The sequence below is a fragment of the Solea senegalensis genome, unplaced genomic scaffold, assembly GCF_019176455.1.
Source record: "Solea senegalensis isolate Sse05_10M unplaced genomic scaffold, IFAPA_SoseM_1 scf7180000015300, whole genome shotgun sequence".
Taxonomy (NCBI): Eukaryota; Metazoa; Chordata; class Actinopteri; order Pleuronectiformes; family Soleidae; genus Solea; species Solea senegalensis.
Window position 1 is genome coordinate 83,305 of NW_025321288.1, and position 21,732 is coordinate 105,036.

The following is a 21,732-nucleotide window of genomic DNA, read 5'->3' on the forward strand; positions in this document are numbered from 1 at the left end:
GAAAAACTGAATTGAGTTTGAATTGAACTACTTTAAACATATTGTGATTGACTCACATATTAACTCTTCGACCCCGAATGGCCATTTAAGAGAATACACCTTTTAGGCACTTCATTAGCTTCACTTACCTTTTGTATTCAAGATTTCACCTACACACACACACACACACACACACACACACACAGTATAAACACACTTAGACAATGGTGTGGAATCAATAAAACAGGATGCACGATGAATTGATGGAAGTTGCTTAGTGAAAATAATTTTTATTATTCCGGATAAGAAAAAAATATTACTTTTATTAGCATATTTCAATGCTAAGCGACGATATATACTGATATAATGTCCAAAGAAATCAGGATTGGAACAGGCAGAACTGTATGAACAACAAAGTGCAGTGCATTTTCCATCAGTCAGTGCTGATGTGTACGTGGTGCAGCATTTGAGAAACTAAATAATAACTCACAGCTGTGTGTGTGTGTGTGTGTGTGTGAGCATAAACCCACACACACACACAGTAGAACATAGAGAGAAGTAGTCTTCAGTAAACATTCAGCATCTTTTCTTTGGTTACAATCAACAGAGGAATGGAAACAAGAACATAGTGTGAGGGAGGGTGAAAGGTCAGGTGAAAAGCAAATGACACGTCCATCTGTTGAGAATACATTTGTCACTGTAATGGAAGTTTGTGTCACTTTCTAAACTGCTCTCCCTCCCAATGGGAGACCAGCGGCTCCTGTGTTTCCTGTCTTCCAGTCCAACAGTGTAAAACCTACTCCAGAGACATTGTGGACTTAAGCAGGCGTATCATTTTGTAAAGTGGTCCCGCGCCGTGTGGTAAGCGGCGACAATGTGTCAGCTCCACCTGAACTATCCCTTTAACCAGTGAACCTCAACATAACAGCATCCTAACACAGGAAGTAAGACAACAGTGTGGCATTTTTACAGCAGCGCACGGACGCAGCGGTCAGTCGGCGACATCCACACGTGTGAAAAGAAGAGGAAAACAAAGAAAACAGGAATCACATTTCAAAGCCCCAACAATCCCAAACCCAAAGAGTGCATCAGTGCAAACATTGACTAACATTTGAGACTTTATTAAATCCCTTTTCTTCCTCTGCTGTGAATGGGAACATAGTTTCAAGTAAATCCCAGGTGTTGTATTTTTATTTATTTTGTTTTAGTCCAGGTTGAGCTCAAATGTCGTCATGATGTCCCGCTGCATAGTCATGTCGATACAACACATCTATAAAAAGGACAAAAGGTAAACACACAACTGTAAACCCTGTGAGCACAAATCATTACAAAGGACAGTAAAGCACAGTCATGAGGGACTCACAGCTTCCCGCCTGCGTCGCTCCTGCTCCTTTTTCCGCGCAATCTCCCGCTGCTTGTCAACGGGGCACTGTATGGTTACCGGAGGAGCTTCCCTGGGAGACTGCAGCTGCTCCACCTCTTTGGGGGCATCTGAGGTGACGTCTGTGGGAATGCTCTCGGGTGAAACGGGCTCCTCTTCAGCGGGTTGTGGGTTTTGTTCAGCTCTGCATTGATCTGGTAGGCTGGATGGAGAGTGAGCTTGTTATTTAAGCCTTTGTTCTGCCCTGTGGTGGTTTTTCCACTCCTGCGTCAACATTACTCCAGCTCTTACGACGAGTTTCCACCGCGGCACGGTTAAGTTGCATTTCCACCACAAAGTACCTAGTACTTTTTGAATGTACCTGCTCTGGCGAGGTCACAGGAAGAGACGTGCGACACAAGAATCAAGCCAACTGTAGATCAGTTACAAAGACTTAACAATCCTGAAAACAATCTCAGTATTTAACAGAGGAGTCTGGTGTATTTAGTCCAGTGACTGTGTCAGACGGAGTCTGTGCTCTGGTCATGGAGGAAGTACTGAACAAAGAGTTTTAATGAACTAGTTCTAATGATTCAGTGACAATGAAAACAACTGTCACTTCACGGCTGCAGTGATGACTCCGCCCACGTTGAGGAGGTACAAGTATCTTGTAGTGGAAAACCAACCTAAACCATGCTGTGCTGTGGCAAGTGGAGGCGAGCTGGGACCACAGTGGAAAAGAGCCATTAGTGATAATTTTATTTTGCATCTTTTTCTTCAGTCTGTCTTTAAAGGGGACATATTATGCAAAATGAACTTTTTAACCATTTCAATACTTATATTTGGGACTCTGGAGGCCCTACCAGTCGCCAAAGTGTGGAAAAAGAATACTCAGTCATGTTTTCGTGGTCCCCCTTAGTGTAAGTATAGGCGATAAAACACTTGATGAATTCCCTGCACTTATGACGGCAGCATGTGCATTTCACACGAATGTTACCGTCCCACCAGTAAGTTTACTTCGCGAGCTCCACCTTAGCTCCACCTTGTCCCTGCGAGAGTGCAGGCGAGGGAGGAAGAGGGTATTATGTCAACGCGGAGGGACAAGTGTGCTGTTGGTGGCTGCACAGTGGAGCACAGTGTTTTACAGAGGATTTTATATATGAAGCTAATGTGCCGGATAAAGTCAGCAAACGTGTGTTCGTGTATTCGCACCACTTCACATCAGACTGCGGCCAGCGGTCGCTGTATTTAGTCAGCGACGTACAAACACACACATTGTTAAGAAAAGGTCACACAGAGGTCATAACTGACCATTCTGACACGTCCTAATTAAACATATTTGTTCAGTACGTCCTCCATGACCGGAGCACAGACTCAGTCTGATACAGTCACATACAGCAGCTGTTTATGCAGCGATCAGCTGTGGATCAGCGGTGCTGTCCCTAAGTGTTTTTAACTGATTTACAGTTGGACAGTGTTCGGCTCGATCCTTATGTAGGACGTCTCTTCCTGTGATGACACTCTCGCTGTTTTCTGCTCACGCTGCCATGTTGATATTGTCAGAGAACTAGTGGAGGGAGGGGGAGAGGAATGAGGGGAGGGAACAGGAGCTGAGCGAGTGAGCGCTGTAAAGAGGACAAATCAGAAACCCCCTGGAAGAAGTGGGCGTGTGTTTGCCTGTGTCTCATTTGCATATAAAAGGGACCATGCACGAAACCGAGCATTCTGAAAGGGGCGGGTTTAGCAGGGTTATTGAACTGCTATGATTCTTCATCCTTATGTTATTTTGACCAAAGCATGTCACTGACATGTTCATTAGGACACCAGGGAACTAACTTGGAGAAATAGGGTATAATATGTCCACTTTAACTCATTAGTTTAGATCAGGACTGCTCAAAGTGTGTTTCATTAGGCTCACCAGAGTTCCAATTATACATTTATGTTCTTCATCTGTTAGAAAACTACAAGTGTTAAAAGGCAGAGAAACGCTGCTACTGCTACAGTCTACGCAAGTTTCAATTTTGGAAATTTTTGGAAAAGCTTCTGAGAGAGAGAGAGAGAACACATTTTATTTAAAAAGTGCCTTTCAGGACACTAGAGCTGTAACTATTATTTTCATAAGCGATTAATCTGACGATTATTTTCTCGATTAATCGGTTGGTCCATAAAATTTCAGAAAGCCTTAAAAAATGTTGACTGGTGTTCGTCAAACCTGGAAATGATGATGTTCTCAAATGTTCTCAATTACTACTACAAGTGAGATTAAGCAGATTGAGAAATATCCACAAATGATCCTTAAATGTTCAGGAGGAAGAAGATTGATGCAGATAAAAAAACGGTTTCATGAAAAATGGAAAATATGTTTGTGCTTTAAGAACAAAAATGGTATTTCTTTTCGGTAATCAAGGACTACAATCTACCTTTACACCACATACAAATTTGAAATGTTTTGGTCATTTATTTCTAGACAATATTTTAATCACATATCATAATTTAAAAATTAGATCGAGCCCAAGATTTTTCAACTTGAGGTAATGTTTGAGCAAGCATCAAATTAGAACAACATTTTTAATTTTTAAATAATAAACTTATATCTATAAAATCTATTTATTTCAGAAATCATTTTAATACAAAACTATAGTCTTTTTTTCTATGGGAAAGCTAAAGGAACAAATGGGTCTGATGTTACTACTGATACTGAAGCCTTTAAACCCACAAATTATGATTTAAAACATTTAAACACTGGATTAAAAGGCTTTTGGACCAGTGAGAATGGAGCGTATGTTACTTTTGTTGCTGTAGCAAACATGTCACCATGAAAGAGGATCGTTCCATGTCTTCTACAGACTTTAAACAGGTGCAGTACGAAACCTTCAGTTTCGCAAACAAACGCACACTCGCTGGCCACTTTATTAGGTACACAGGCCAAATATCTAATCAGTCAATCACATGGCAGCAATACAGACTAGACATGGTCTAGAGATGAGAAACCATCATGAACCTTTCATTAACTATTTTTACTACCCATTCTCTTACAACTATTCATTTAAAGAGACAATTCAAAGGGATATGCTACATGTTGGATTAAGGAATCCAAACATTGTTGTTTTTAGATCAGACTCTGGGAATAAGTGGTCAACATGAGCAGCTAAAAGTCAAACAGCATCGTCAGAAACGGCTGATCTACTAGCCTTTGTGCGTACCATCATCTCTAGGGTTAATGGTGTGGAAAAGAGAAAATATCCAGTGAGCAACTGTAAGTAACTCACATGAGGAAGATCATCTCTGAACACAAGACACTATGAATTCAGTGGTGGCAGAAAGAAAGGATTCATAACCACGAGTGTTAAATACCTGTAGTTTTCCGGCGCCTCCTTCTCCTTGTTCTCTCCAGTGAGTTTCTTCTTCAGTGCTTTCTCACGCTCCTCTTTCTCCATGGCAGCCTTACGGAACTGCTGAAAGCTCTCCCTCGACGACTTGATGGCAGTGACGGTGACAGACTGTCTCGTGAGTCTCGCCCATGACTCAGCGTTTTTCAGAACAATGTCCTAGAAGAGAACAGTCTCTGTTTAGAGTCTCATTAAAGGGAGGTGGGCAGATCAACTTTATATTTGGCCACTAGAGGGCAGATAGTCCTCACACAGTGGCAATTATCATTGAAATGCTTTGACTTCCTCTGGTGGTGGAAAAATGTATTGCATGTATTGCGTTTGCATTGTATTGCATGTATTGCAAAATCCTGCAAATCAATTTAAATCAAATAAAAAAATAAAAAAGCATGAATAATAAAAATGAAATGTCTCTTTCTTTTAGCCTAACTGAACTTGAGTTTAAGTTAAACACTTAATTTGATTTCATTTCTGAATCCCGTGCTCTGCAGAATCACTCAACATGTCAGGAGGAATATCATGATGTTGTAAACTCACTGAAACCGTTCTGACCTTTTTGGGTATTTGAGGTTTTTCCTCTTCGGCAGGTTTACTTGCTGCGTTGGTGTAAGGCACGTGATTTAACTCGCCGTCCAGGACGTCATCGGGAAATCTATAATCTGAGACGATCAAGTATTAGTAGATGCTAAGCTTTTTTTTCCCGCCCCAGAGTAAAAGCGTTATAGAGGCGTACCTGACTTTGTCTCGTCTCTGGACTGTAGTGGACTGTCCCTCAGCGGGGACAGCAGTGGACCCTGCGCAAAGGAAGTTTTAGTTTAAAGCAGCAGTTGGTAAGATGTTGTTGCACTTGTTTTTATTCAGCTTAAACTACCCTGTAGTTTAACAACAACAACATTTATGCATATATGTATGTTTTTGTTGATTTACAATAAAGTGCAGCCTCTGCGATATCACCAAGAACACTGATAATTGCATTAAATGTGGACATTTGTGATTCATTTTTATATTAAAACTCAAATTTAAAACACTAAGAGCAAACTACAATGGCTAGAATGTAGCATTCAAGATTCTTTATTGTCATTCCAACGAAATACAGAAATTAAACTCTGAAGGTAAGGTGCTGTATGGCTATGTGTGAAGAGAAAAAAAAGAAGAATAGAATAAAAATAAGGATTTGCTAACTAAAATTAAACAACATATACTGTACATTTAAATAAAACATGACGGTAATTGAGGTAGCTTATAAATGAGTGCAAATAATACGATATAGAGTAAACATGCACGTAAACACTGGATTAGATATGACGATGAAGTTAAAGGGCTGTTGTTGAAAACTCAAGTGAAGAATAAACTTAAAATTATCATTATGATGCTGCTGTATTTAATTCACATTCTAATACGGAGGTGGATTCAATTTGAAAATGTATTTTATTTCACAGATCTTTTACTCATACAACATGTTCTAATTGACCCAAGTGACATTTGTGTCAGTTTTATTTTTCTTTCTTTTGATCCCAACTTCCTCTGTTGTTGTGGGAATGAGAGATAACGGGTTTGTTTTAGGTTACTCACACTTCACTTGTCAGCGAAACATCAGTTTTTCCAAAAGTGAACCTTGTTTTTGGTTCATGGTTCAGAGCTACGAGTCGACACCAACATTCATCTTAACGAATGTCACAAGATATAAAACTATCAACGCCAACAGCATACCTCAAATCTGGCAGCAGCCCATTCAGTCATGTATGCTGGAGACACCATGGGGGACAGAAGGGTGGACAAATCTGTGGAAGGATAGAGTCACGGGACAGACAGTAAATGCATCACAGCTGTGTGAGCGGTAAGAAGCTACAAACATGCAGCAAGAGAGGACAGTGAATGCAACACGGGTTAAAGAGAAGAGGGAGAAGAAAGAATCAAAGACTGAGAGACAATATACATTTGACATTTCTTACGTTTCCATTTTTTTTAATAATCTTAATGTCATCTTAGTTTATAGTGCGTTCCAGCTGGCTTGAAAGTGAGTGAGAGTGAACTGCAGATGTTTGATAAAGGTGATAATTAAACAATTACGTGATACTGAAACATGTCTACAGATACCAGTGGGACACTTCTGTGTGTACAGATTCTTTTTTTTGCTTTCTCCCTATAGGAGTCGCCACGGCGGATCATCATCATCATCATCTTCCTCCATCTCATCCTAACCCTCGTGTCCTCCTTCACAACACCCATGAACCTTCTCTGCAGCTCCATCTTCAATGTCCTCTGTCCGATACAGAAAATCACGATCCCTCCTCCGCAAGAGACCAAACCAGCTCAACCATGACTCTCTGACTCTATCTCCAAACCGTTTGACTTGTGCTGTCCCTCCAATATGCTCACTCCAATCCTGTCCATCCATCCAACGCTAATCACAGCATCTTCATGAATGCTTCTAGCAATTTCATTCATTTTGAGTTGGATCAGAACAGCACACAGAACTGTAGAATATGGTAAGTGTGGCCTCTGTTCCACATTTAATGTTTATATCTAGATGTCTTCAAGGCCGGACTATTATCAGTCATAGCATCGCTGCTTCAGATTGGACCTTGTCAATCAGATTTAGCTACAACTTTAATGGCCCCTAGCGTCAAAACCATGTGACGCTGAGTGAAGCCTTTGATAACTTTCGAATCCCCATCTTGTCCACGGTGAAAAGTAGAAAAACACCCATGGCAGCCTTACAGAAAGAGTATCCAAAATCTGCCAAAAACATTTGTTTGTGCTCTTCTCTTCCTTAGTTCTGCTGCTCACAAAGAGACAGAAAAATGCAGCAGAAATCCAACTACAGCTTCATGCTCACAGCAAAACCCCCCGCGCATGAAAAGTTTCACTGAGTTGACGACTTGGAATCACATGTTCAGCGTGTGCAACAACTAAAACGTACAACACAGTCAAGACACACACACACACACACACACATTATTACCTGGAGGGCATAAAGTGGGCTTATTGCAGGCGTGGTCTTCATTGTGATGCATCACATGACCTTTAGCCTCTGCAGGAGGAAGTGGACACGTCTGGGCTGAAGCTTTTGTCAAACCCTTTGGCTTACTTATCGGCTTACTGCAGCCCACACGTGCAACCTTTGATTAAAGAGACTCGTCATTGTTAAAAGGCAACATTTTTTAATCTCATAATAACAATCAGTAAATGATTATTAATATTATTATTATTACATGGTATTTACCTTTGTCTTCACCTTTTGGCAAGTTTCACTGCTTTTCTGCTTCTTTATTTTTGGCACTGAAACAAACGCACGTTAATATTGTGTGTACATTGTGTGTATTGATGAACTTTTGCTCTACTGTGCTGTTTATTTTAATCATTTGATTACTCACATAAATACTCATTGTTGCTTGTGTTATGATAGCAAGAGATTGATGAATAAACAAATAAAGATGAACGTGTCTATATTGTGCTGGTAAAGGAGATAAGCGAGAAGAGAGGTCAAACATAAGGTACGAGAGCAGCTAACCTGATTCAGAGTCGCTGCTGTCACATGTGTTTGAATGTCTGCTGCTGCTGCTGCTGCTGTCACAGCTGGAAGATGAGCTGCAGCAGCTGCTGCTGCTACTGCTGCTGCTGCTGCTGCTGCTGCTGCTGCTGTCACTGAGGCAGCTCAGATAAGGAGAGGTGATGATCTTGGCTGTTGAAAAGCAGAGGGGTGAGTTGTAGTTTTGCAGTTTATTGGTGACGATCATTACTGTTTCTGAATGCTCGGGTCATACCTGCAGCCTTCTTGTTTATAATTAAGTGCTGCTCTTTACTGGAGACCACAGATTTCCCAGCTGTCTTTGTTTGTTTCCCATTCTGCATTATTCCTGAGACCTTTTCTTTGACTGCTGGACATCATTAAAAATGGGGCAAAAACTTTACTTTGGACAAACCAAACAACCGCTGCATAAAACACAAGAGCCAGCTCCTAATAATAATAATAATAACAATAATAATAATAATAATAATAATAATCTGATAATGTTTTCATTGTTTGTCTTTCTGCTGTATATCTTTGCATTACTTTTTTAAAAGTGCTGTAGATATAAACTACCTTGATGATACTGCTTTACCTCTTGCTGGTAACAATGATTGTCACACTGCTGCCTCGATTGCTGAGTTTGTTTAACTACGGTAAAACCAATCAGATCAATCAATGGTCTTAAACACGTCTGTGTCCCTGTGAGCTCAAATCAATCACAATCACGCTGCAGGGGAGTGAGCGGTTTACAAAGTAAACTAACTTCACTTTCCTGTCGACAAAAGCTTTCTAAAAAGTATACTTAAGATGTGGTAGACTTAAGTCTTTTGTTAAGTTTCTTTATGTTTCACAGAGCACGTTCACGATATATCAAATAATAATATTGTGACTGTTGCTTTAAAGACTTGCCAATTGACATTATTAGCAGAATTCAGTGTCACATGACCTCTCACAGGTACACAGGTTAGCCGCGCGTGGTATAGGGAGAAAACATGGCGACACAAGAGATTAGAGAGACACTAGAGCTCAAACATTTACTGGATGAATCGATTATTTATCAATTACTAAATGAATCGTCAACTATTTTGATAACCAATGAATCGTTTTGAAGCTTTTTTCATGATTAAAGCAAGATTTCTGATTGTTTAAGCTTCTTAAATGTTTCTCTGCTCCAGATAACAAAGAAATCATTAAAACTCTTTTTTGTTTTATGCACAAAAACATAATTTCCAGGTTTGACAAACACTGATGAACATTTTTTAACATTTTCTGACATTTTATGGACCGAACGATTACTCGATTAATGTTGAAGATAATCGACAGATTAATCGTTAGTTGCAGCTTCTTAGTGCAATGTTTCTTCACTGTAGTTTGGTTATAAATCTGAAGTGAAGTTACACTTGAATGCTACATTTTAAAGAAAATAGAAGCTGTTTTGTGTCCATTGATGTCATCTGTAAGCAACAATGTGTGAGTTATAAATGAAAGGATATTGACGCATTATTGTTATTTAAAAAAAAAAATATATATATATAAGATAATATAGATATTACTTTTTACCCCTATCACCTACCCCTAACGTGTACACAACAAGAACTATGTGCAAGTATGTCATACAACAACACTCCAAAGATCCCGAGTGTGCTTTAATTTGACTAATTAAATACAAAAGTGGTATTTATTGACAGAGGAAAGCGTGTACTTACTGCTGATGTTCTTGCTGCTTTTCCTCAGACATGCTGCAACATATCTCTGCAGGTCCCTCAGTGTGGAAGGCTTGAGAATGTCAAGGGCACCCTCCATCTGCTCCAGAGACAAGTGTCTGAGACGAGACTCCCTGGTGTGAATAATCTCCAACAACTTGGTCAGTTTGTCACCGGGCAGCTTGCGGATGTCCGATTTCAACAGCTTCTTCTCCTGGTTGGTCATCGGTAGCGACGGGACCTCGTCCTCACATTTTATGGGCAGTCGGTGAATATTTTGTCTGTTGCCATGCCAACACACACAGACAACACAATCTGACAGTGAATCCACAACACAGAGTGCACGGCAGCGTAAGCAGGCGCAATTAATGACCATATTAAAGGATTACTCACAAAGAAGAGCTCTTCATGCAGGGGACTCTTTCCACTACAGATTTGCACTTGGAGGATTTGTTCTTCAGTCCAGCTGTGTCCTTTTCTTTGGACTTCTTTTCCTTTTTAAACTTGTGTTTTTTCTTTGGTTTCATCAGCGGGTCCTGAGAGAGTCTCTTTAGCTGATCACTGACAGCTTTCAACTGAAATTTAAAAATCGCTGCCATTAATGGACAATGGGGTGATTTCTGCAGTGTCGTCGTACGAGGCACCGACACATACAGTAGAGCTGAGTGTGTGCACCTCTGCTGCCTCGAAGCGAGCTAACCCGCTGTTTTTGAACAGTGCTACGAGAGGAGACACCAGGACAAAAGGATTATGGAGTAAAGGTGAATCATCTGTTCAGGATTTTTCACTCTCCCTCACCAAAGTCCACAGAGTGTTAATCTGAATGAAGGATTCCAAACACCAGAGTCATAAAATATCAAATGGCAGCAGTGGATCAACACCTCCTGTGTGCCTTGATGTGGACTTTGGTGCAGGAGAGTGAGTGGGTTACAGATTGACACTAGTTTCAGTTCACGGTTGGAAAAGGCACGGCTGCATCGTTTTACACGCGACACAAACGAGTGACCAGTGACTTGTAAAGCAGTTGTTTTCAGTGAATCATTAGAATCAGCTCATTTAAACGATTTGTTCAGGACTTCCTCCATGACCGGAGCACAGACTCCGTCTGACACAGTCACTGGACTGAAACACAGCAGGTTTGTGATGCCGCTCGTGATCAGCAGTGATGTCACTAAATACACCAGACTCCTCTGTTAAATATTGAGATTTTAGACTGGTCATTGTTGGACATTAACCCACACTTTTAGGACTGTTAAGTCTTTTTAACTTGTTTCTTGTGTCGGCCATCTCTTCCAGTCTGGTATCCGCCCCCGTCACAGCACAGAGACCGCCTTAATCAAAATCACCAACGACCTCCTCACTGCAGCTGATTCTGGTTCTGTCTCCATCCTCATCCTCCTCGATTTGAGTGCTGCCTTTGACACCATCTCACACCCCATCCTCCTCAGTAGACTCTCCTCCATTGGCCTCTCCCACACTCCCCTCAGCTGGTTCCACTCTTACCTCACAGGCTGCACTCAGTTTGTACAGCTCAAATCTTTCACTTCAAAACCTTCCCCAGTCACTACAGGTGTGCCCCAGGGATCTGTCCTGGGGCCCCTTCTCTTCATCTCCTCCCCCTTGGCCACATACTCCGTAAATTCAATATCCAGTTCCACTACTTTGCGGATGACACCCAGCTCTACTTTTCTTGCAAACCAAATTCCACACTACCACCCCCCTCCCTCACCTCTTGTCTCTCTGAGCTAAAAACCTGGTTCACCTCAAACTTCCTTAAATTAAACTGCAATAAAACTGAACTCCTCCTCCTCGGCACTAAATCCACCCTATCTAAAGTAACCAGCTTCTCCCTCACCATTGACAGCTCCTCAGTTTCCCCCTCCCCTCAGGTAAAGAGTCTGGGTGTCATCCTCGACAGCACACTCTCTTTTCACTCACACATCAACATCACTACCCGCACCGCTTATTTCCATCTCCGCAACATCAACAGACTCCGCCCCTCCCTCACCCCACACTCCACAGCCGTCCTTGTTCACAGTCTCGTCACCTCCCGTCTTGACTACTGTAATTCTCTCCTCTATGGCCTCCCCCAAAAGTCTCTCCATAAACTTCAACTGGTTCAAAACTCAGCCGCCCGTATCATCACAAAGACCCCCTCACACCACCACATCACCCCCGTCCTCCAGCACCTCCACTGGCTCCCTGTCAAACACCGCATCAACTACAAACTCCTCCTGTACACATACATGGCCATCCACAACCTTGCCCCTCCCTACCTGTCTGATCTCCTGCACATCATCATCCCCACTCGTTCCCTCAGATCCTCCTCCTCCATCCACCTCTCTGTGCCCCCTGCCCGCCTCAGCACTATGGGGGGGCAGAGCCTTCAGCCACTCTGCTCCCCAGCTCTGGAACTCACTACCACCTGACCTCCGTAACTGCGACTCTCTCCACCTCTTTAAATCACAACTGAAAACTCACCTGTTCCTGACCGCCTACTCCCTCTAACCCCCCCCTGCTATCACCACCACTTCCCCTAAGTTATTGTGTTGATTTTATGTGCTCCTTTTTTTATTTTTTTATTTTTTACGAAATTGTGTGATTTTAATTTTATCGTGTTGTAAAGTGTCCTTGAGTGACCTGAAAGGCGCTTTTAAATTAAATGTATTATTATTATTATTATTACTAGGTGCTATGCTAGTGGAAACTAGAGCTGCAACTAGCGATTATTTTCATAATTGATTAATCTGTCGATTATTTTCATAATTGATTAATCTGTCAATTATTTTCATAATTGATTAAACGATTGGTCCATAAAATGTCAGAAAATCTTTAAAATGTTGTTCGGTGTTCGTCAAACCTGGAAATGACGACGTTCTCAAATGTCTCGTTTTGTCCACAAACCAAAATGATTCACTTTAAATGATTTCTTTGTTACCCAGAGCAAAGAAATTAAGAAAATATTCACATTTAAGAAGCTTAAACAATCGGAAATCTTGTTTTAATCAGGAAAAAAGCTTCAAACTGATTATCCATTAATTGATTATCAAAATAGTTGTGGATTAATTTAGTCATCGATTAATCAATGAATTGTTTCAGCTCTAGTGGAAACACAAGTTAACATGCCGAGGCGAGTCGATGTGTCCACAGATGTGTGATACCCACCCGCTCCTCTAAGCTGGCAAGCTGCATGGCCACCTCCTCTGATGAACTTCCTTCCTCTGAGGAACTGTCACTCGAAGAACTCGCAGAGGTCGACAGACTGCCGACTCTGTCCGTCTTCCCATTGATGACTCGCTGACGAGGAGGAGCAGAACAAACCTCGGGTTCTTGTGGAAGCTTCGGATAACGAGCCTCGAATATTTCCTGTGGACACAAAAAATATTTCAACATCTGGGGTTAAATATATTCAAAGCGATTACAAAGTGTGTTTGTGCAATGCATAAACATTATAATAATAATAATAACAATAGCAGCTTGTCCTGCTGTTGTACACACACCTGATCTCCCACTGTCTTTGTCATAGTGTGTGATCAACAAACCATTTTTTCTGGACATTTTCTGGCGTTCACGACTGAAAACAACTGTACTTTGATTATTAATTGCAAAGTATGATATTATTGGGATTAAGATGAGAGAACAGAGACATTTTTCCATTAAACAGTCTCTGGCAAAAAGCTATGATGAATGTAAACTCTGCTTTTTGACAAAGAAAACACTATTAACATGGTTTATAGCAGTGTTTCCCAACACTTCCTTCTACACAAGGACCCGCCTTTTTTTTTCTTTGAAAATGACAAGAGCAAATTAAATATCTTTGTGAACAGATCATTTTCCATGACATTCAAGGTAAATTAATTACTTGGTTCCCTTCATATTATTTAAAACATAGCCCAGAAATAAATCCCCCGTGACCCATGCGTGGGTCCCAACCCAGTCTTTTGGAACCACTGGTTTATAGATCTTAAAAATGTGTTGAAAAACACGACTGGCTAACTGTATACCTGTAGTTTTCTTGCCATGTAGACCACCTCATGTGACGGTGGATTGTACTTGTAGCAGTTGGAGAACATCAGTCGCACATCTGCGGCAAATTCCTTTGCGTGCGCGTACTCTCGCTGATCCATTTTTTTCTGCGGAAGTAACAAGACCGTGTGAGGAGGACTGATCCGACGACTGAGCGTAACGACGCACACTCCAATCACTCGAGGCATTTTACCCTGATGGTGCTCAGGTCCATGGGCTGCTTGATGATGTCGTGGTAGTCGTGTAAACCCAGCGCCTCCGCGTCGACAGGGGCGTAGAAGGGCCACGCGTAGGTGCAGTGCCTCTTCGAGAGCATCTCCCTCAGGATGTCGTTGCAGAACCTGAGCTGCTTCGACAGTCCCACCTTCTTATCCTCGTAGTCGGGCAAGTCTTTCTTGGGGGGTTTGATGGGCCGTCCGCTGCCTCTCCTGGAGAATGACTTGCATGGCGCCACGTGCTCCTTAGCAGGAGGAGCCTTGCTGCTGGTGGTGATCACCGAGGTGGAGGAGGGCGGCGAGTTGACTTTCCTCTTAAAACCTTTTTTCATCTGAATGTTTTTTAATAAAAGAAAGGACAAAGAGGACAATGAAACACTACGTCCACTGTAGTTAAACAATGTTTTTGACATTTTAAACGTCGAGTTCCACTGGCTTCAGCATGTTCAAAGTAGCTAAAACGAGGATCTGGTGGTCCACACATGTTATTTTCCATTCTAGTATAATGCCTTTCCAATCAGGTGCCAGAACTCCACAAAGAGGCGGTCCTCCATGTTTGTGGGCTGGCCCAGTCCTGATGTCCCCCCCCCCCTTTAATGCTTAGGGCTGGGTCATCAAGGCTTAAGGAACGAGGATGAGGAGAATGAGAACTCCCCTTAATTTAGTGAGTGAATTTGAGTCTTTATTTTACGTTGTTTACTTTGTTGACTTTGTCAAGTGTGCGTGAGGTGATTTCAAAAATAATGACTCTTTTTTAGCAAAATGTCATATTTGTGTGCAGACTAAAACAAATGGTTAATCATTAAACGTGTAGCCTTCCGTTAGCATCAAAACTAAAAGATGTTTAGTTTGTGCATCGAAGCCTATTGTAACTTGATGATCCAAAATGGCTGACCTGGCTACTGATATCAACAATAAATGCTCTTTGTGTGGTAATGAAAAACCCCATAAAATCAGGCAATCGGGTGATTATACACTTATTGAAAATGTATAAGTATAGTTATTTTATCTTCTATTTGTGTCACTGACAGCAACTTTAGTAGTTCAAGTACATTCAAGTCTAAGAAGCGTTTATTATATAGTGGAATAGATTATTATTCTGACCACAAACTACTACTCCATCTTTTACTGAAAACCTTTTTCCTGACAGTTGACTTTTGCACATCAAATATATTCAAGCAGCTTGCAAACCATGATAATACTCACTGCTGCATCAATTTGTGTTGACAGCTGCATGGGTGGGATGAGCTGAGGCATGTCAGGCGGAATGACTGTCACCGTCTGTTGGAGAACGACTTCAGAGACCATGGGTCTATGCTTCAGAACACCTGCATGACATTTTAATAATCCACTTCTTAATCCACAGACTGATCAATATCATCTCAGGCAACTGCTATTGCACGGTGTACCTGCATTTGCCTGTTTCACTCTCACTGGTTCCTTTGCAGAGACTGTTGTGGATTCACTCTCTTCTTTGGGCATCTGAGAAATCTTCTGCAAAAACAGCTTCTCCAGAGTTTGTGCCATAAACACTATGTCATCTCCAGGCTGTGAAAAGAAGGAAAAATATTGTACATTTACTGGCGAGAAAATAACACGTGGCGCATGTGCATTTCTGCAGGCAATGCAGTTGGGCATGCTGAGCCAGGAAAGTGCTCATGCCTTTGCTTTGATGCAAGCTTTCTTTAATCTTTCCTGTCTTTGATCTGCCCACTAAAATATCTGCTGTTGCCCTTGATCTGCCCTCTCAATTGATTTCCAATCTGAAAAAAGTGGCAAAGAAAATTTAATTATTGCCAAAAAGCATAATATATATATATATATGTACACACACACACGTATATACATATGTATATATATATATGAAATTATGAATTAGGAAAAACCAACAAAAAAACAATGAATAATGAAGATAAAGGGTAAACAATGGCATAACATAATGAAAGAAAACATAGTTACACAATTGAGCAATTAATTCAGTCACACCTTACTTGTGTAGCTCTTGTTTTAATAATAATCTCTGGCAGGCTGTAGAATGAGACGTAGAACGCTGCCCTCTACAGTTCAAAGTTCTTAATCCCTGTTCAAAGTTCAGCACTGCACCAAACCAGCCAAGTTTGCAGCCCGACGAGGAAACCATTTGACAGATGTATGTGCATGAATAACATACAACTTGTCAGACTGGGCTGCTGTAGAAGACGGTGTCCCTAAAGTGCACAAAAGAAGTCTACGAAAAAGCAAAGGATCTTTGTTTTAAAGCGATTAAAGAAGAAGACGTGTTTGTTTTTGCAATGTTGCCGCTGCCTTTGTCTCTGTCCTCTTTTTCCTTCTTGTTCTTCACAGTGATCACACTGCTTTAAGGCGGTGGGAGTCAGTGACGTTTACTACCTTTCTTTGTTCAAAGTCATCAAGGGACTCCTGCCTTTGATAGCAAGAGTACAGAAAAAAAAACAAGACGATGGTCTGTGCCAGTGTGGACAATGGACATACAGAGATGATTACATATGCTTTATTTTCATGTGGTCAATTCAAAAGAGAATGGCAACAGTTGTTTTTACTTTCTCTGGACTTCGGGGCTTTCACCTTGCTATTAAGGTAGTTTTGGCATTCCTTCATGGTCTTTATGGGAGAATATGAAGCAACATAGTCTTTTCTCTTTTTAAAAAACAAACAAACTGTAGACTGTGATGAAGAACTACAGAACACACAAGACCAGCAAGATTCTCAGCCTTGAACAGAGCTTTGAGAGAGGAAGAATCCAGACAGAAGGAATGAGGAATGAACTGTGGTAAAGAACTGTGTGATCTGTTGAAGTGCAGATTGAGAGTTTCCAACTGTGGAGGGCCGTATGACACCCCTTAGTGTACATCCCGCCATGAGATTAGTTTTGGAAGGAAGAAAAAGAAGAGACGCAAGATGGAAGTGGCTCTTCTTAGCGATATATTCGTCTCAAATCTCTTGCGTTTCCCATCCAAACACTGTACATTAAAGGAATTAAATAAAATGTATACTTCAGTGCCTGTGGCCATTTTGAACTGTGATTAAGCCTGCGATGAAGAACTTTGAGCTGTGGAGGGCAGCATTACATCCTACCTGTCATGTGAATTTTTGTGTCAATAATAAACAGAATAATCAGTCTACAATATCTGACATTCACTTCACACTTTGGCGCGTAACAGCACAAAGAAAATCCTCTTACCCGATTGTACATGTAGCAGTTGGTAAACATAGTGTTGAAGTCTTTTATACATTCATGTGCTTCACAGTAGTACGTGTTGTGAAGACGCTTCTTTATGGTGCCAAGATCCATAGGATTCTTAATAATTGTATAATAATCCTGAAAAGCAACAAAGACAGAGGAATAAATACACCAAAGTCTTTCTTCCAGAAAACTCAGGATTAAAGGTAAATTCACAGTCAGGCTGTGACGCTCTGTCTAATCTGCTAATGAGATTTTTTTTTAAACTCACAGGGAGACGCAGGGCCACCGCATCAACCGGCTGGCGAAAGGGCCAGGAAAAGTTATGCCTCCACAGAGCTTTGATCACCACTTTCTCCAGATACTGAAGCTGATTGGTTACACGTCCGAGCCTCTTGGGATTGGTTACCATGGGTGGAGGAGGATTTCCACTCACAGTGGGGCAGGGGTTAACATCACACATTTTGATGTCCAAAGGCTGACAAGAGTGGAAGCCGACTGGAGTTTGTCGTCCTGCAACTCTGTGATCATCACATGCTGCCCTAAAGACAAGAGCCGTTTCAGGATCTTAACTAAACAAAATGCAAATGAGTAAAGGCAATTACTCGATTACTAAATGAATCATCAACTATTTTGATCAATTAATCCGTTTGAAGCTTTTTTCATGATTAAAACGAGATTTCTGATTGTTTCAGCTTCTTAAATGTGAATATTTTCTTCATTTCTTTGCACATAACAGATAAATCATTAAAAGTGAATCATTTTGGTTTGTGGGCAAAACAAGACATTTGAGAACGTCATTATTTCTCTTTATAATCAACATTTAAAAAACGTTTTCTGACATTTCATGGACAAAGTGATTACTCGATTAATTGAGAAAATAATCAACTGATTATGAAAACAATAATTAGTTGCAGCTCTAAAAGGCAACAATAAAACAAGTGCTGCGCAATCCACTGCATAATCATCACAATAAAACAAAGTGCAATCCTAAAATTGGAAGACCTTGCAGTGATTTGATAAGGATACACACTATGGTGAAATTCTGCATTAATTCACTGTCACAAAAAAGTTTGATTTTCAAATAAGAATTAGAAAAATAAGAATTATTTTTGTTTTGTGACAGATTTCAAAAATCATTGTGATTTAAAAAATGTTTTTTTTTAAATTAAAATACAGTTAACATGTAAAACGTATCTGCTGTTCCTATTATTAATCATATCCCAATTTTAATCTTTGTAAATAAATACAAATGTGACTTTAAAAATAAAAATCAAGCAGCTTTATCTTAATCAAGGAGCTTTGTGCCTCCACGTTTCCCCTAAAATGACTAGGACGCAAAATAAGACATGTTTAATTCTTTGTTTGTTATTGTCATCATACTGTTTTAATTATTAGTATAGTTGTGTTGTGTCTTTTATGACAAACTTTCAAGATTAGTTTAGGAAACACAGATCAACATTTTTCACAATTGTTTGGAGAAAACTGAGCATATGATAAATAATATTCAACTGCTGCCCACAAAGTAACATCAAACTACAGGCTTGTTTAGCTGTATATTCGTACAAGGTTAGGCCAAAATAAACTTCTATTAGGGCTGCAATGATTAATAGGTTACTAAATTAATTTGAAAATCTAGACAATCTGTTAATTAGTTTGTTTTCTTATTAAAACATGCTGTCTGATTTTTCAGCTACTTAAATGTGAACACTCCATACAATAAAGAAATCATTATTTATTTTCAGTTTGTTGTTCAGAAACACTGATCAACATTTTCTGGACCAATCATCTGATCAATCAACTGAGAAAATAATCAAAAGATGAATCAATCATGAAAATAGTTGCTGCCTTAATTTTTGTTTAAACATTTTTCATAGTCTTTAAACGTACAACTTTACTATAGAGATAGAAAGAATCAGAACTCAACCCAGATGAGTTACATTCCAGTTCTCGTATTGGTTTCATTTACTTTATTATTTTTTTCAAATATAACCAATTAAAACACAAAACTTTCATACACAAATCCACTTAGGTCCAGAACGACTTTTACTCTGCTACTTTTGTTGGGGACATGCACATGTAAATATCATAAATATGAATTATAAAATTGATTGAATTGATTCATACTGATTGATGAATGAACGGTAAATAAGTGGTAAATTAATAGGTATTCTTGTTAAAATTAAGTTGATTATAAGTTTAAATAAAGTAAACATTGGCAACTTTCAATTGGGAGATTGGTGACCTCATCACAGGTACTTGAGACGTGATGGTGAGCCATGTGGAGAGATTAATATTCCTGCTAGATTATTTCATTTCAACATGCTGATTTATTAACATACTAGCATCTGAAACAGTTAGCTTGTTGAGGGTGACAACAATCTAAACGTGTATTCAGTTGACGAACAGGATCACTCACACACACACACACACACGTGCGCGCGAAGATGAATCTCTATGCTTGGCTGCGACAGGCTGCGCGTGCTGCTGTGTTGACAAGCGCTCGCGCTAACACGTGTAGTTCCGACACACCCACTGCTAAGTGTGCGTGTAGCGTTAGCCAACACACACCCACACTGTGCTGTGCCTTTGAGCCGGGTGTCCACGCCGTGTCCACATTTCATTCGCTAAAATGACGCGACCGTGAAGTCACCTACTCCTATAGCGACATTAGCTAACATTTGCAAGTTATTCGTAGGTTATCACTCACGAATAATGGCACATTAGTCTGTTAGCTAGGTGCCTCTTAGCTTCCACACGGCAACCAACAACACTGGGCTTACTTTACACACCTGTGTCGTTTATATTTGTCCACTGAGACAAGTTGGACAATTTGTCAAGTCGCGTCATGTGTATTCTCTAGTACTTGAAGCGCGCAACGTTGGCTGCGTTTAGCTAACGTCAAGCTAGCGCTACAGCCAGGCTAACGGCTGACATAACCCTTTAGGCTCGCCGCTAGCCTCGTAGCTCAAATATAGACTTGTCTCGTTAGGTTGACGGTAAATGACAGCTGCACTAAAAACGGCGTGGATTCAAAGCAGGCTTTGCATTCGTGAGGCGTTACCGTGCTTTACCTTCACAGGTTCTTGCGTTCTACTCTTCGCCGGCGGGAGACGCGTGTGTCTACGTTAACAGCCTCACATTTATACCGCACAGCTCGACGCTCCATTAGTGATTGGCGTAGGCTCAACTTTCAACGTGTTGCAGTTTGGTTTTGTGTTGATAAAAAAAGCGCCCGGAACGATAAACGAGCAACCCGCTGTGTCTGCTGCGAATTTGAAGCTAACACTGACTTTTACAAAGACGTTAGATTCATATGGTTTTGCGTATTCCACACAAAATGGCAACCCGTCGTCACAGAGGGATCCCAGAGATTTGATGAAACCCAGTGTGAGGACTGAGTTACTGACAGTAGCACAGTGGTCAAATCCTCCCGAGGGTGAAGTCACTGCTGCGTGTGTTAGTGTGATGAAGCTATGACATTTTCTCTTTGCTCCGTGGCTGCAAACACAAGGCAGGAGGACAGTGACGAGAGAAGGGCGGGTACTGCAGTGTGGGCGGGGCGGGGCGTTCAAGAGCTAACGCAGAGTCGGGAAAGTTGCTTAACGTGCGTTTCTTTTCACCATCAACCATAGCGTGGTTGCCTTCTCTCGAGTGGTCGACAACACCATCCGTGGCCGAGTTTCATCGACTTTCGTGCGAAACCAGACGTTTCTTTTGTCGTAAAGCTTCGAGTTCCCACGCACAGCGATTGTACGCGTCCCCCTCCATTACGAGCGGAGTCTGGCAACTGGCGAGTACGTGACGTCATCCAGAGAATCTCACCGCTGATTGGCCACCGCATATGTAACGTTAAAGGCGCGTCTGTATGTAATGCGCTGAGCCTTTTGACCACAAGGCGGCGCCATGGGGTAAAACAAAAAGGTGTGGGTTTGAGGGAATTTGTGCAAGGAACTTATTAAGCAAATGAAATAATTCATGGAAACTTAAATATTTATAAGGAAAACATTTATTTATTTATTCTGTTTATTTTTTGCTGCAATTTCTTACAAAGCTGGTTTAATTTTCTCCTCATTTTCAAACGCTTCAATCAAATACATTTCAACAGGAACTCTTGACATTTCACTGCCAAATATATATATATTAATATTTACTACGGTATGTTATTTACCGAACTCTGGAGGTGAAAGATAAGGACGAGCATGTTCAGCATGACCATTCTACGACACACACACAGCAAAGACAAAATATGGGGGAACGTTTAGAAATGGAAAGTAATGCTTTGTTCCTCCGAATGCCAGTCGTCCTAAATGAGTTTTGAATGGGAGCAGAAATCCTGACACAGTG

General features: G+C 40.8%; 1 protein-coding gene across 2 annotated transcripts; it reads right to left on the reverse strand.

The window, feature by feature from the left end:
* Positions 1-282: 282 nt before the first annotated feature.
* Positions 283-20,867, reverse strand: brdt (bromodomain, testis-specific). 2 transcript variants are annotated; one of them, XM_044017330.1, is made up of 20 exons: positions 20,460-20,867; positions 17,657-17,927; positions 17,386-17,523; positions 15,596-15,734; positions 15,393-15,514; positions 14,165-14,518; positions 13,950-14,078; positions 13,111-13,311; positions 10,339-10,520; positions 9,949-10,226; positions 8,496-8,609; positions 8,243-8,413; positions 7,955-8,010; positions 7,694-7,850; positions 6,439-6,509; positions 5,462-5,522; positions 5,281-5,387; positions 4,694-4,887; positions 1,343-1,562; positions 283-1,249 (listed from the first exon to the last, which is right to left on the reverse strand). In XM_044017330.1, the coding sequence occupies exons 2-20, from the start codon at positions 17,846-17,848 to the stop codon at positions 1,184-1,186; spliced, it is 2,952 nt and encodes a 983-aa protein (XP_043873265.1). In that variant the 5' UTR covers positions 17,849-17,927; positions 20,460-20,867; the 3' UTR covers positions 283-1,183. The 2 variants fall into 2 exon arrangements, with proteins under 2 accessions (XP_043873265.1, XP_043873266.1); XM_044017331.1 differs by lacking the exon at positions 20,460-20,867 and having other exon boundaries at positions 17,657-17,999.
* Between the last annotated feature and the right edge of the window lie 865 nt (positions 20,868-21,732).

Coding starts and splice junctions, on each gene's coding strand:
- brdt (XM_044017330.1), bottom strand. CDS start 17,848: ATGTGTGATGTTAACCCCTGCCCCACTGTGAGTGGAAATCCTCCTCCA. Junction 14,079..14,164: donor TGGACCTGAGCACCATCAGG/GTAAAATGCCTC, acceptor TTACTTCCGCAG/AAAAAAATGGATCAGCGAGA. Junction 7,851..7,954: donor GCCAAAAGGTGAAGACAAAG/GTAAATACCATG, acceptor CTTTAATCAAAG/GTTGCACGTGTGGGCTGCAG.